Here is a 16,822-nt window from a genome sequence, read left to right as displayed (position 1 = left end):
CTTCTGGACTCTCCCCTCCTCAACTGTGATAGGCCGTTGTTCTCAACATCCAAAAGTTAGTCGTCTTTTTTTTTTTTTTTTTTTTATGCGTTACGCGGGCCTCTCACCGTTGTGGCCTCTCCCGTTGCGGAGGACAGGCTCCGGACGCGCAGGCTCAGCGGCCATGGCTCACGGGCCCAGCCGCTCCGCGGCATGTGGGATCTTCCCAGACCGGGGCACGAACCCGCGTCCCCTGCATCGGCAGGCAGACTCTCAACCACTGCGCCACCAGGGAAGCCCTAGTCGTCTTTTTAACCAACTAAAATGCTGTTTCCTTTGTGCAGAGTCAGTCTGAGCACCTTTCCTGCATGGCGGCCTTGGCCAGGAGCCTACCCTTACTGTATGTTATTAGTACCCTTATTATAGGTATATATCAGTGAGCCACTTTGTTTTGTATGTAGTATTTTGCAAAGCATGGAGCTTGGTATTAAAGATAGAGCTATGACTACATCAGAGAGTTCAGCTTATAAAGATAATCATGTGCAAATATGTACTTCATGCCCACCCTACAAAATAACTCAGTTTGATAATTTTCAGAGATCTTACCTCTTAGTGTTGAAATCTTTTTTTACTTTTGCTTCTGCTGTCTAGGCCAGTCTGTGAATTTTTTTGCACTTTTCCTTTCACATATTTATCTCATGACTTCTAGTATAACATTCTCACTGCTTTGATTTAATTCTTTTCTTTGCTATTCCTCAGTAGAGTGAGCTTCTATTTTTCTAAAATCCCAAGGTCTGGAAAATTTAAATAATCAAAATTGTTTCTACTTTGGTGAGAGACATGTTAAATACAGAAGTTGATTAACAGGGAAATAACTAAAATAATGACTCTCTAGGCTGTGGTGTGGTATCATTATAAGTTCACCACGATGACCATATACCTTTTATATATGTGGTGTTATAAATTGATAGTTGTCTATTTATATGCAGGGAACAGCAAACTCTTTCTTAAAGAACCTGGTAGTAAACATTTTCAACTTGTAGGCATTATGGTCTCTGTCACAGCTACTTATCTGCTGTATAGACAGAAAGCAACCACAGGTAGTTCATAAACAATTCAATGTGTATGTAAAGAAATAGTATCTCATATTAACTCCTTTAATGTAGTAAGAGTACACTAGGTGGGTGAAAATATTTGTTCCCTACAACAGTAGGGGAAGTAAGTCTTGTAAAAAAAAAAGTTCATTATTTAAGTTTTGAGACTAGTAAAGTTTTAATTAATTATAATATATGTTACATAAATTAAAACATTCTCTTGAAATTATCTCCCAGTTCTTCAGAAAATGGCCTGATATATAGTGATGGTCCCTCATTTCCAGTTGCCTCGTACATTTTGTGTGTGAGATGGTATTAAGATAGCTTAGTTTACATTGTTCCTTTTAATCCTCTTATCAGTTTTAACTCCTCATTTTATTTTATGTTCTTAGAGTATCTTCATAGCAATGTGACAAAATACAGTTTACTTTAGTTTTGTTGAGCTAGAAGCATTAATTATGTTTTTAGATCTCTACCCCAAAAGATCATTTTGTCTGCTTCTCCGAACACGGTTGTTTCAGGCATTACCAGCTGTCACTAGGGCTGATACTGATGCCCCTAGTGCCTGATGAAATGCTTGGCCATTCATGAGTTCAGAAATGACAATGGCAGCAGACTCTCTTGACATCCTTTAGCCCGGTGACAGTGTTGGCATTTGCTGTCTTTGACTTTCTGTCTTATCAGAGAGCGTATGACATAGCTCTTGGTAATGTCGAGTCACTGAGTTTATTATTCTGGGACTTCACTGGCCTCAGCAGAGCTGGGCCTCCTGGTGTCAGAAAGCAGACCATGGGGCAGCACCTCACCTACTGGACTCCAGTCTGCACACAAAACTAAACAACTTCTTCCCAGTGCTTTGCTGGCTTTCTAGTAGCAAGTCAGAGCATATTTTCCTAAGCCTCATGAAATAAATTTCTTTCAATTTTTATTTTTGAAAGAAATTTGATCATAATGTCCCGTACTGGATTTCTGCCACAAATCCTTTAGTGAACCAAAGATGGTTAAATTAAGATTTAAACAGGAGAAACTTTTATATGTAGAGTTCAGGCAAAATTATTACGGGTGATAACATTTTAAAATTCATTAATAAATTTTGTGTCCCCAAGTTCTATTAGTATTAAGTTGTATCACTTATATTGCTCTTCTTGTCTGGGGGCTGTCACTTGTTTACTGTCATTATAATCCATTAACTTTTTAATCTATGAGCAGTGAGGATTACTGATGGAAGCTGTATAACTTGTACCTCTGACTAGTGATAGCTGTAATATCACCACTAATTATTCTTTGACCTCTGAATTTTGTTTTCCCAGTAAATTGCAGCTTATTATTTATTTATTTATTTTTGGCTGCATTGGATCTTCCTTGCTGCAGAGCACGGGCTCCAGTAGTTGTGGCACGTGGGCTCTAGAGCACGGGCTCAGTAGTTGTGGTGCACAGGCCTAGTTGTTCCGTGGCATGTGGGAAGTTCCCGGCCCAGGGCTCGAACCCGTGTCCCCTGCACTGGCAGGCGGACTCCCAACCACTGGGCCACCAGGGAAGTCCCCAATTGCAGCTTATTAAAAGATACCTTATGATTAATTTTTCTGCCTAACATTTTATCACAGTAACTTATTATGTTACTTACATACTACTTGCATGATATACTGAAATATTTTGTGAACTCTAGATCCAGTCTCAGAATTGGAAACCTGCTGTTATCTAGTGTAGACTGATGGAATTGATTCAGTTGGTTTTCCCTTGCCTCTTTGTTTTCCCCTCTCTTGTATTCAAGAGCTAGTGACTGATAAAATTTATTTTTCCTTATAGGGAAGACTCATTTTTTTTAACAGATTTTTTTTCCTATTTGGTTCCTTAAAAAATAAATTTTAGTTGGAAAAATGCTTTTTTTCTTCTTTGTAATTAAGTAACACTATACTATGTCATCTCTAGGTTTGAGTTCTGGGAAGATTTTGAGGAAGACCATGGGAAAGGGAGAGAGAATGGCTATCAGAGTCTTCATAAGGTGCTAGAGCCTTTCCTTCTCCGGAGAGTGAAAAAAGATGTGGAGAAATCCCTTCCTGCCAAAGTGGAACAGATTCTCAGGGTGGAGATGTCAGCCCTACAGAAACAGTATTACAAGTAAGTTACTGGCTGGGTTAAGCCTGAGTGGGATTAGGATCAGTACCAGGGGTACTTCCCTGGTGGTGCAATGGTTAAGAATCTGCCAGCCAATGCAGAGGACACGGGTTCGATCCCTGGTCCGGGAAGATCCCACATGCTGTGAAGCAACTAACCCTGCGAGCCACAACTACTGAAGCCTGTGCACCCTAGAGCCCGTGCTCCACAACAAGAGAAACCACCGCAATGAGAAACCCATGCACCACAGTGAGGAGTAGCCCCTGCTCGCCACAACTAGAGAAAGACCAAATGCAGCAGTGAAGACCCAGCGCAGCCAAAAATAAATAAATAAATAAATTTTTTGTTTTAAAAAAAGATCAGTACCGGGGGGCTCCCCTGGTGGCGCAGTGGTTAAAAATCTGCCTGCCAATGCAGGGAACATGGGTTCAAGCCCTGGTCTGGGAAAATCCCACATGCCACGGAGCAACTAAGCCCGTGCGCCACAACTACTAAGCCTGTGCTCTAGAGCCTGCAAGCCACAACTACTCAGCCCACGTGCCACAACTACTGAAGCCCGCACGCCTAGAGCCTGTGCTCTGCAGCAAGAGAAGCCACTGCAATGAGAAGCCCATTTACTGCAACGAGTATCCCCCGCTCGTTCGCCGCAACTAGAGAAAGCCTGCGTGCAGCAACAAAGACCCAACGCAGCCAAAAATAAATAAGAAATAAGTAAATTAATTAAAAAAAAAAAGATCAGTACCAGGAAGCCATGAGATATATAACCGACAAATAAACTGCCTTTTCCAATGAAGCCTCAAGACAGACTTAGTAGCAATTTATTTATGGTCAGAAAGAGGAAGATTTACTGTTCTTTCTTTTTTAGGTGAGAATTTGCACAGTACTTTTCATTATCTTAGTGGTCTGAAATATATGTTCTTAGGCTTATCCCCCTACTAATAAACAGGCGTGTTTTACTCATTCTCTTCTCTGCCATTCATTCAGTCATTTGCTTCAAGTTCTGCAACATGCGAGGCATTTTGCTAGATACTGGAAATATGAACGTGAATGGAATGTGTTCCTGTCAGAAGCCTGTTGTTTAGTAGAGAAGACAGACTAGAGACAAATAATACAAAGTGTTGTTTATAACAGGCATATGCAGGGGAGTGTGGAAGTTCAGAAGGAAAAGCACTCACCTCTGTACCAAAGGGTGAAGACTCTTTTTTTCTAGCACTCCAAGTGGCATGGGCAGGTTATGGACTTGGTTCAGGTTATAATATGTTAAAGGTAAAATGGTGGGTTTGAGACAGAGGGTGGTATATAAGGTACTTGTCATGAGCTTTCAGTTTTGATGATTTAAAGTTGGATCTGGAATGATTGGAAATAATTGTATTGTCATGAAAATTACAGTCTTTTAAAGTTAGAGGTCTGGTAATCTTTCTAATGATATTCCTTGCTTTTTTTTTTTTTTTTTTTTTTTTAACATCGTTACTGGGGTATAATTGCTTTATAATGTTGTGTTAATTGCTACTGTATAACAAAGTGAATCAGCTGTATGTATACATACATCCTCGTATCCCCTCCCTCTTGCGTCTCCCTCCCACCCTCCCTATCCCACCCCTCTAGGTGGTCACAAAGCACTGAGCGGATCTCCCTGTGCTATGCGGCTGCTTCCCCCTAGCTATCTATTTTACCTTTGGTAGTGTATATATGTCCATGCCACTCTCACTTCGTCCCAGCTTACCCTTCCCCCTTCCCGTGCCCTCAAGTCCATTCTCTATGTCTGTGTCTTTAGTCCTGTCCTGCCCCTAGGTTCTTCAGAACCCCCCCACCCTTTCTTTTTAGATTCCATATATATGTGTTAGCATACGGTATTTGTTTTTCTCTTTCTGACTTACTTCACTCTGTATGACAGTCTCTAGGTCCATCCACCTCACTACAAATAACTCAATTTCATTTCTTTTTATGGCCGAGTAATATTTGATTGTATATATGTGCCACGTCTTCTATTCCTCTGTTGATGGACACTTAGGTTGCTTCCATGTCCTGGCTACTATAAATAGTGCTGCAATGAATGTTGTGGTACATGACTCTTTTTGAATTATGGTTTTCTCAGGGTACATGCCCAGTAGTGGGATTGCTGGGTCGTATGGTAGTTCTATTTTTAGTTTTTTAAGGAAGCTCCATACTGTTCTCCATAGTGGCTGTACCAATTTACTCCCTGCTTGTTCTTAATTAATACAACTGAATAAAACAAGAATTTAATTTTCAAAAATTACTATCCAACTTTTTTGCTTAACACTGCCTTGATTTTTTTTTAAATTAAAAAAAAATTTTTTTGCATCTTTATTGGAGTATAATTGCTTTACAATGCTGTGTTAGTTTCTGCTTTATAACAAAGTGAATTAGTTATACATATACATATGATCCCATATCTCTTCCTTCTTGCGTCTCCCTCCCTCCCACCCTCCCTATCCCACCCCTCCAGGCAGTCACAAAGCACCGAGCTGATCTCCCTGTGCTATGCAGCTGCTTCCCACTAGCTACCTACCTTACGTTTGGTAGTGTATATATGTCCATGCCTCTCTCTCACTTTGTCACAGCTCACCCTTCCCCCTCCCCATATCCTCAAGTCCGTTCTCTAGTAGGTCTGTGTCTTTATTCCTGTCTTACCCCTAGGTTCTTCATGACATTTTTTTCCCTTAAATTCCATATATATGTGTTAGCATATCGTATTTGTCTTTCTCTTTCTGATTTCACTCTGTATGACAGATTCTAGGTCTGTCCACCTCATTACAAATAGCTCAATTTCGTTTCTTTTTATGGCTGAGTAATATTCCATTGTATATATGTGCCACATCTTCTTTATCCATTCATCCGATAATGGACACTTAGGTTGTTTCCATCTCCGGGCTATTGTAAATAGAGCTGCAATGAACATTTTGGTACATGACTCTTTTTGAATTTTGGTTTCCTCAGGGTATATGCCCAGTAGTGGGATTGCTGGGTCATATGGTAGTTCTATTAGTAGTTTTTTAAGGAACCTCCATACTGTTCTCCATAGTGGCTGTACCAATTCACATTCCCACCAGCAGTTCAAGAGTGTTCCCTTTTCTCCACACCCTGTCCAGCATTTATTGTTTCTAGATTTTTTGATGATGGCCATTCTGACTGGTGTGAGATGATATCTCATTGTAGTTTTGATTTGCATTTCTTGAATGATTAATACTGTTGAGCATTCTTTCATGTGTTTGTTGGCAGTCTGTATATCTTCTTTGGAGAAATGTCTGTTTAGGTCTTCTGCCCATTTTTTGGATTGGGTTATTTGTTTTTTTGTTACTGAGCTGCATGAGCTGCTTGTAAACTTTGCAGATTAATCCTTTGTCAGTTGCTTCATTGGCAAATATTTTCTCCCATTCTGAGGGTTGTCTTTTGGTCTTGTTTATGGTTTCCTATGCTGTGCAAAAGCTTTGAAGTTTCATTAGGTCCCATTTGTTTATTTTTGTTTTTATTTCCATTTCTCTAGGAGGTGGGTCAAAAAGGATCTTGCTGTGATTTATGTCATAGAGTGTTCTGCCTATGTTTTCCTCTAAGAGTTTGATAGTTTCCGGCCTTACATCTAGGTCTTTAATCCATTTTGAGCTTATTTCTGTGTATGGTGTTAGGGAGTGATCTAATCTCATACTTTTACATGTACCTGTCCAGTTTTCCCAGCACCACTTATTGAAGAGGCTGTCCTTTCTCCACTGTACATTCCTGCCTCCTTTATCAAAGATAAGGCGACCATATGTGCATGGGTTTAGCTCTGGGATTTCTATCCTGTTCCATTGATCTATCTTTCTGTTTTTGTGCCAGTACCATACTGTCTTGATTACTGTAGCTTTGTAGTATAGTCTGAAGTCAGGGAGCCTGATTCCTCCAGCTCCATTTTTCGTTCTCAAGATTGCTTTGGCTATTTGGGGTCTTTTGTGTTTCCATACAAATTGTGAAATTCTTTGTTCTAATTCTGTGAAAAATGCCAGTGGTAATTTGATAGGGATTGCATTGAATCTGTAGATTGCTTTGGGTAGTAGAGTCATTTTCACAATGTTGATTCTTCCAATCCAAGAACATGGTATATCTCTCCATCTATTTGTGTCATCTTTAATTTCTTTCATCAGTGTCTTATAATTTTCTGCATGCAGGTCTTTTGTCTCCTTAGGTAGGTTTATTCCTAGATATTTTATTCTTTTTGTTGCAGTGGTAAATGGGAGTGTTTTCTTGATTTCACCTTCAGTTTCATCATTAGTGTATAGGAATGCCAGAGATTTCTGTGCATTAATTTTGTATCCTGCTACTTTACCCAATTCATTGATTAGCTCTAGTAGTTTTCTGGTAGCATCTTTAGGATTCTCTATGTATAGTATCATGTCATCTGCAAACAGTGACAGCTTTACTTCTTTTCTGATTTGGATTCCTTTTATTTCCTTTTCTTCTCTGATTGCTGTGGTTAAAACTTCCAAAACTATGTTGAATAAGAGTGGTGAGAGTGGGCAACCTTGTCTTGTTCCTGATCTTAGTGGAAATGCTTTCAGTTTTTCACCATTGAGGACCATGTTGGCTGTGGGTTTGTCATATATGGCCTTTATTATGTTGAGGAAAGTTCCCTCTGTGCCTACTCTCTGCAGGGTTTTTATCATAAATGGTTGTTGAATTTTGTCGAAAGCTTTCTCTGCATCTGTTGAGATGATCATATGGTTTTTCTCCTTCAATTTGTTAATATGGTGTATCACGTTGATTGATTTGCGTATATTGAAGAATCCTCGCATCCCTGGGATAAACCCCACTTGATCATGGTGTATGATCCTTTTAATGTGCTGTTAGATTGTGTTTGCTAGTATTTTGTTGAGGATTTTTGCATCTATGTTCATCAGTGATATTGGCCTATAGGATAGGTGTTAGCTCTTCTCTAAATGTTTGATAGAATTTGCCTGTGAAGCCATCTGGTCCTGGGCTTTTGTTTGTTGGAAGATTTTTAATCACAGTTTCAATTTCAGTGCTTTTGATTGGTTTGTTCTTATTTTCTATTTCTTCCTGATTCAGTCTTGGCAGGTTGTGCATTTCTAAGAATTTGTCCTTTTCTTCCAGGTTGTCCATTTTATTGGCATAGAGTTGCTTGTAGTAATCTCTCATGATCTTTTGTATTTCTGCAGTGTCAGTTGTTACTTCTCCTTTTTCATTTCTAATTCTATTGATTTGAGTCTTCTCCCTTTTTTTCTTGATGAGTCTGGCTAATGGTTTATCAATTTTGTTTATCTTCTCAAGGAACTAGCTTTTAGTTTTATTGATCTTCGCTATCATTTCCTTCATTTCTTTTTCATTTATTTCTGATCTGATTTTTATGATTTCTTTCCTTCTGCTAACTTTGGGGGTTTTTTGTTCTTCTTTCTCTAATTGCTTTAGGTGCAAGGTTATGTTGTTTATTCGAAATTTTTCCTGTTTCTTAAGGTGGGTTTGTGGTGCTATAAACTTCCCTCTTCGAACTGCTTTTGCTGCATCCCATAGGTTTTTGGTCGTCGTGTCTCCATTGTCATTTGTTTCTAGGTATTTTTTGATTTTCTCTTTGATTTCTTCAGTGATCACTTCGTTATTAAGTAGTGTATTGTTTAGCTTCCATGTGTTTGTGTCTTTTACAGATCTTTTCCTGTAATTTATATCTAGTCTCATAGCATTGTGGTTGGAAAAGATACTTGATACAATTTCAATTTTCTTAAATTTACCAAGGCTTGATTTGTGACCCAAGATATGATCTAACCTGGAGAATGTTCCATGAGCACTTGAGAAAAATGTGTATTCTGTTGTTTTCGGATGGAATGTCCTATAAATACCAGTGAAGTCCATCTTGTTTGATGTATCATTTAAAGCTTGTGTTTCCTTATTTATTTTCATTTTGGGTGATCTGTCCATCAGTGAAAGTGGGGTGTTAAAGTCCCCTACTGTGAATGTGTTACTGTCTATTTCCCCTTTTATGGCTGTTAGTATTTGCATTATGTATTGAGGTGCTCCTATGTTGGGTGCATAAATATTTACAATTGTTATATCTTCTTCTTTGATCGATCCCTTGATCATTGTGTAGTGTCCTCCTTTGCCCTTGTAATATTCTTTATTTTAAAGTCTATTTTGTCTGATATGAGAATTGCTACTCCAGCTTTCTTTTGGTTTCCATTTGCATGGAATATCTTTTTCCATCCCCTTACTTTCAGTCTGTATGTGTTTCTAGGTCTGAAGTGGGTCTCTTGTAGACATATATATGGGTCTTGTTTTTGTATCTATTCAACCAATCTGTGTCTTTTGGTGGGAGCATTTAGTCCATTTACATTTAAGGTAATTATCGATATTTATGTTCCTATTCCCATTTTCTTAATTGTTTTGGGTTTGTTATTGTAGGTCTTTTTCTTCTCTTGTGTTTCTTGCCTAGAGAAGTTCCTTTAGCATTTGTTGTAAAGCTGGTTTGGTGGTGCTGAATTCTCTCAGCTTTTGCTTGTCTGTAAAGGTTTTAATTTCTCCATCAAATCTGAATGAGATCCTTGCTGGGTAGAGTAATCTTGGTTGCAGGTTTTTCTCCTTCATCACTTTAAATATGTCCTGCCAGTCCCTTCTGGCTTGCAGAGTTCCTGCTGAAAGATCAGCTGTTAACCTTATGGGGATTCCCTTGTGTGTTATTTGTTGTTTTTCCCTTGCTGCTTTTAATATGTTTTCTTTGTATAATGTACAGTGAGTGTTTACGTTTTCCTGGTTGTCCTAGACACACACACACACACACACACACACACATATTTTGCTTGTTTGCATTGGGATCTAAGTAAGCTCCATACATTATGATTGGTTGATATATCTCTTAAGTTTATTTTAAGTCATTTTTCCCTCCGTCCTTGTAAATTTTTGAGTGAAGAATCTGGGTTTGTGTTCCATAAATTTTTTTCACAGCCTGGATTTTGCTCATTCCAGCTCCATGGCATCATTTAGTATTTTCCTGAGAACACATTGTTTCCTTTACATTCACAGATAAGTGTAAAGGTTGGTTAGACCAAGAATCAGTGTATTTCACAGAATGCAGTCTATCATAGGAGGTTGTCTTCTTGTGATATTAGCAAATGTTGATGAGCATTGCCTAGATCATTAATTCACTAGGGATTACAAAGTGGTAATATTCAACTTTTTTTACTCCTTTGTTTATTAGGTGGAATACTTCTGTTAAAAGAAACTTCCCCACATCAATGAGGAACAGTTCATATAGGAAAGACAGAATAAATGCATGGTTCTTTCTGGTTTTCGAATTTAAAATTTTTCATCTATTTACTGTTTTTTTAAATTGAAATACAGTTGTCTCTTGGTAACTACAGGGGTTTGGTTCCAGGGACCCCCCTGGCCCTCCGCTCGGATACCAAAATCTATGGATCCTTAAGTTCCTTACATAAAGTGGCAAAGTATAGTTGGCTCTCTGTATTTGCAGGTGTGGAACCTGTGGATGCGGATGGCTGACTGTACATTTGACATATAATGTTGTACAGTTCAAGGTGTGTAGCATGTTAATCTGATGCATTTATATATTTTAATCTGATGGCCATTGTAGTGATAATTAGCCCTTCTATCATATTACATGATGATCCCTTTTTAGTGGTTGGGATTGTTAAATCTAGTCTCTTAGCAAGGTTGATGATTATATAATACATTGCTGTTGTCTGTATTCACTATACTGTGCATTAGGGATTATTTACTACCCATTCCAGGTTTGTACCCTTAAACAACATCTGTCCTATCCCCCACTCCCCACCCCCTGGTAACCACTATTTTACTTTCTGTTGTTACAAGTTTGGCTTTTTTAGATTCCACATATACATGATAGCATACATTACTTGTCTATCTCTGTCTGACTTATCTCACTCAACATAATGTGTTCAAGGTTCATCCATGTTGAATTTTTGACGTTTTCAAAAGAAAAAATGGATTATCTATCTTCCTTCAAAGGTTTGACCAATGAGACTTATTGGTATGATTATGAATATTTTTGTGTGATTCATCAGTAAACATATTTATTTGTGTTTTATTCTGTTGCAGTTATTATCTATACTCATGGTCTAATGGTCCCAGTTTTAGCCAGTGGGAGCTTGTTCAAGTTCTTTTGACAAAATCCAAGTTGTAGTTGATAGCATCTTTGCTTTCTGGAATGATAAAATGCTCAGATTCGTCTCGTTCATTTCCTGCCCCAGAACTAGAGTCAGCCAAAAAGCTTCACATCTGTTTCATTGGAAAATGATATTTGGAGGTCACAGACGGCACTGGGGGTTCTCTTTGCACCTGCAGTGGACATTATTCACTGGTCTTTAAAGTGGACAGAGTTAGGAAATATGTTTGTTTTTAAAGTTAAAAATACATCATAAATTTTGTCCAGTTAAATAGTACTACAGAAATTTTATTTGACCTTAATGAATTTATACCCATGCCAAAAATTCGACTTCTCAAGTGCACCAGCCTAATTCACACTACACACACAGTCTTAAAATAGTGGTGCCAGGATTACCACTAGCAAGATGAAGAACAAAAACAGGTTAAGGTTTTTTAAAATAGTATTTTTTTGTTTGTTTTTAAAGGTATATCCCACTAGAAATGGTAAGAGGCTTAAAGCACTTGAGATGGTTTTTCTTCTCTTTGGTTAGGTACTGACTGGATACAGTAGTTTATGTACTTCATTTTAGTGTTTTTTTTTTTTTTTTAAGAGATTGCTTTGTTTAATTTTGTTCATGATTATTTATAATATTTATAGAGTTCCGAAGGCAAAACTGCCATGCCTGGCATGTTCAGAGATATCTGGCTTCTATCCTTGTCTCCCCCATTCTAGTCCCTCTTTTCCTTAGGTAATAATTGCTTTTATATTTAAAAATCTTAATGTTTATCTTTCCTTTATTTTTTCATTTTTAAAATATAAGCAGATGTTAACTTTTTTTATTGCCTCCTTGTGCAAGTGGTAGCATGCTGTATGCATTTTTCTATACCTTACTTTTTTCACTTAGTGATGGGAATCGGCTGTGCTGGAGAGCTCTCCATAGTAGTTTATAGAGACAGTCCTTTTTACAACTAAATAGTGGATCTGTAGCATAGTTTATTCAACTAGTCTCCTAGTGATGGACGTTTGGATAGTTTCAAATACATTTGGATAGTTTCAAATACTTTTATAAATAGTGCTATGGTGAGAATCCTTGAGAATTCCTCTTTGAGATGGATTCCTAAAAGTGTGATTGCTAAAAGTGTAAAGACATTTCACTACTCAGAGAAAAAGCAGTTCTAATATTTTCAAACTGGGATATAAAACACACTCATTATGAACACTGTATTATGTAAAATACCCTTTTACAACAGTTTAAATGGATATGTAGCTTCTATGTTTTTTTTTTTTTAACATTTATTTATGTATTTATTTGGCTGTGCCGGGTCTTAGTTGCGGCATGAGGGATCTTTTAGTTGCAGCATGTGGGATCTTTTAGATGTGGCACGCAGGCTCTTAGTTGAGGCATGCAAGATCTAGTTCCCTCACCAGGGATGGATCCCAGCCCGCCTGCATTGGGAGCGTGGAGTCTTAACTGCTGGACCACCAGGGAAGTCCCTGTAGCTTCTATCTTTGGTATATCTAATTTATTTAACTGACTTTCTAATTTGAGACAGCTTAATTTCCACTTTTATACTACAATAAAGACTGCTTCAGTGACAGTCATTGTTTATATAAAATACATATATGTAATATATGTTCTATGAATATATTATTTTGTTGCTATTATTTTCTTTTAATATTCCTGTGTTCATCCAGGTTGAAATAGCCAATAGAATGATTAATGGTATGAATCTGACTGGAGATGTGTGAGGGTTCCTGGTTAGGTGGCAGGAGATATAAAATAAAGCATCCCTCCCTGCCATTTTAACCCCCACCGCCATCTCCCACCCTCAGTAACACTATTTCCTTTTATAATCTGCTGGTATCCCCAACTCTCTTTCTTTGAATCTAATAATATCATTATTATCTTAATTTGCAGATGGATTCTGACTAGAAATTACAAGGCTCTTGCCAAAGGAACAAGAGGCAGCACATCTGGTTTCCTTAATATTGTGATGGAACTGAAAAAGTGCTGCAACCACTGTTATCTCATTAAACCTCCCGAAGAAAACGAAAGGGAAAATGGACAGGAGATTCTTCTGGTGTGTGCTTACCTTGTTTGTAATTGCTTTCTTAAAGACACTTTAGTTTCTATAGATGCTTTTTATCAAAATGCTCCTTTTCCTCCTTGGTAATTTCAAGAAGCATCAAAAGCTTTAAAAACAGGTGAGAAAAGTCAAATAGCTAGGAAAAATCTGGAAAGTATATTGTCACAGATACTAGGTAAAGAGCATTTTAGGAATTGCTTGTCAGCTAGATTGCAGAAGTCTTCCAAAAGCTTAAAGATGATTTTAAAAATATGAACTCTTATTAGAGAGGAAGGGCAGATTGAAGTACGCTTTTGAACATGTTGATTAGAATGTCTTTTCAATCTTCAGTCCTTGATCAGGAGCAGTGGGAAGCTGATTCTATTAGACAAACTGTTGACAAGACTTCGAGAAAGAGGGAACAGAGTCCTTATCTTCTCTCAGATGGTGAGAATGTTGGATATCCTGGCTGAGTACCTGACCATTAAGCACTATCCTTTCCAGGTGAGGATGCTTGGTACTTGGGGTCTCTCCCTTCCTCCTTTCCTCACTCCCTCCCTCTAGGTTGTATGCTTTGCTTGCTAAATTATCCTAAAGGAGAAAACAAGAGTTTTCTTGTTTGAAACAAATTGAGATTAAGGTTCCAGGCGGGTCTTAATTTTTACTTCCATGCCTTTAGGTTACCCTGTAATGAACAAGATCATGGGAGGTTATTCTTTTTTGGTGGGCGAGGGATGGGGATTAGAGAAAGGAAAATTGGGCAAGAGAAGTGTTGTTAGATGGTATGTTACATCTCTGAGCCTGTGGTAAAAGTAGCGAGGAGGGAAGTGTGAACCTGATGACAGAAGCCCAAATCCTAAGAAAGAAAGAAAAAGAGAGGTGACAGTGTTTTATATTTCACCCCAAAGGAAGCTGACCCTGGCCGTGAGGCTGGGGAACTCAGGAGAACAGTATACTTGAAACCTTGCTCGTCCCTGAATATACTTTGCAGAATTATAATTTTGGGTTTTTGTCTTCATTCATTAATCTCTTGTAAGATGAGAAAAATAAGGGGGAAAAAGTTTCTTCAGCATAATATTTTTCTACGTGTTAGACAATGGGAAACTTATCTCTGATTTATTTATAGACGTGTGCAATTTACCTTGACTTCTGGCCTAATATTTTTATAATGCCTTGATTCTTTTTAAAAATTAATTAATTTTATTTTTGGCTGTGTTGGGTCTTTGTTGCTGCACGCGGGCTTTCTCTAGTTGCGGCGAGCGGGGGCTACTCTTTGTTGCGGTGCGTAGGCCTATCATTGCAGTGGCTTCTCTTGTTGCGGAGCGCAGGCTCTAGGTGCACAGGCTTCAGTAGTTGTGGCACATGGGCTTAGTAGTTGTGCCCTGCAGGCTCTATTGTACAGGCTCAGTAGTTGTGGTGCACGGGCTTAGTTGCTCTGTAGCATGTGGGATCTTCCTGGACCAGGGCTCGAACCCGTGTCCCCTGCGTTGGCAGGTGGATTCTTAACCACTGTGCCACCAGGGAAGCCCTGCCTTGCATTAAATAAATATTTTCTTTAATTTTGGATGGACTCATGCAGTTATGCTGATACTGAAGATACTTGAAGTCAGTGATTCTCTCTAAGAAGGCCAAGCTTTAAAACTCAGTAACAAGTTTTCTTTCAGCATACCCTGAAAGGTGTTGTTATATCCACAATACTTTGTGTGGTCTTTCAGCAGTTGTCTTAGAATATAGTTAAATACTGTGGTTGTTACCAAAAATAGCACAGTACAGAGAGTCAGTGATCTCTCAGTACATCTGACCCCTGGGAGCTTTCAGGTCTAGCTCATTTGGGTATCAAGTAAAATAAGAATACATTACTTTTCTCTCTAGGGAATGAGTAGTCTGGTGTCCACTCAGGTTATCATGCCTAATGTCTTCTTTTAGAATATTGAAAAGAGGGCATTTGCGTTTTCTCATTTCAAATACTGGTTGTGAACCTGCCGTTTAGACTTATCTTTGGGTCAAGGCTCTCAGTAGAGTTGGTAGTCAGAAAGAAGAAAGGGGGTTCCCGTGTGTGATTCTACCTGTGATCAGGTGGCCCTGGGTTTGGTGGACAGAGCGCCGAGCTGTAGGTCCTTCCACAGACTCCACCCCTCCCCTGTCACTGATCACTGGTCAGCTGACATCTGCCTGATCAGTTTTGCCTTCGGTAAAATGATGTAGTTTATCTCAAGTGGTGATTAAGGGGAAGTAATGTGAAATGGATTTTGAAGAGTGAGAAATGCTTTATATACAGCGTACAAGTAGTAATTCTTCAGGATTTACATATTATATGGTTTCTCTATGGTGACATGGTTTTGGACGTAGAACTGACATATAGTCTAATAATGTAAGAATTGTATGTGCTAGTAAATGCCAGAGGCTCTCTTGAAGATACATTTTGGCTGTTTGAACACTTTGCTCTGATTTTAGAGTGTAATTTTCAGAAAAGCTGGGATATATGACTCACTTAATTTTAACGTTTTCAATATTATGGGAAAATGTTTTCCAAACAAAATTATGTAAATAATTTTTTGGTTTATGGAGCACTTAATAACAGGGCAACTTTTAGCCATGTAGCTAAGGAGCACCATTTTCCTGCAGGAGCTAATTATGAGGTGACCAGTGGTACTATTTCCTAATCTCTTTGGTACCCACAGATGTAGAAGCAGACAAAGCCTCTAAGCACAGCTTGGGTTGCCACCTTTCTCCTTATGTCCTGGTGGCCATTCTGATCCTTGGATAAACCTAGATGGCCCTTAGAATCAGAAGCTTCTGACCTTGAGTTTGTAACCGGAGAGCTTGGGGCAAAGTTGGGTGTGCTGCTGAAGCACAGCCCCTGGACAGCACTTTGCCAGTGTGTTCTGGTTATTTTTACTCAGTGGGTGTTGGAGTGATGAAGGTTACAAGTCTGGTGTTCTATTTTGAGTGTAGCTGATCTTCCTACCTTATGATTTTCTTATGGTTTATTTTTACAGCGTCTGGATGGTTCCATCAAGGGAGAAATCCGAAAACAGGCACTGGACCACTTCAATGCAGATGGGTCTGAGGTATAGCATGCATGGCTTTGTTATTTGGGCAGCTTGGGCTCTGTATCAAGGGGAAAGCCTTTCTAGCTTAATGTATTCTGTTTCAGAAACATTTCACAGTGCAACTCTCCTACCTGATAAGGGAAGGAGAAATCACTAAAGATGCCTCTTAATTTTGTTGTTTGTCAATCCAGAAAAGCATATGCATGCTTGTTTATCTCCCCTGGTCTGGATTAATGACAGAGTAGTCCCGGTATCAACTGAGGGTTCTCTGGTGGCTTTCAGATGCCAAATTTCTGGGCCTAGAAGAACCGCAAGGCGAGGGTTGGGGAAGGCTGGCTGGTAGGATTAATTTTGACATGTATGTTACATCAGAAGGTTCTGATCTATACT

At 38.7% G+C, this 16,822-nt stretch overlaps 1 protein-coding gene across 1 annotated transcript in view; it reads left to right on the top strand.

Annotated features, from left to right (window-relative positions):
- Positions 1-16,822, top strand: part of CHD2 (chromodomain helicase DNA binding protein 2) — a 123,496-nt gene that overhangs the window by 52,243 nt on the left and 54,431 nt on the right. Inside the window, exons 16-19 of the mRNA XM_065871891.1 lie at positions 3,003-3,191; positions 13,232-13,394; positions 13,731-13,883; positions 16,379-16,450. Coding sequence (XP_065727963.1) covers positions 3,003-3,191; positions 13,232-13,394; positions 13,731-13,883; positions 16,379-16,450 — 577 coding nt within the window. The remainder of the gene's footprint in view (positions 1-3,002; positions 3,192-13,231; positions 13,395-13,730; positions 13,884-16,378; positions 16,451-16,822) is intronic.

Source organism: Phocoena phocoena, chromosome 2, assembly GCF_963924675.1.
Source record: "Phocoena phocoena chromosome 2, mPhoPho1.1, whole genome shotgun sequence".
In the NCBI taxonomy this organism is placed as follows: domain Eukaryota; kingdom Metazoa; phylum Chordata; class Mammalia; order Artiodactyla; family Phocoenidae; genus Phocoena; species Phocoena phocoena.
This window is presented reverse-complemented; position numbering and strand designations above follow the sequence as displayed.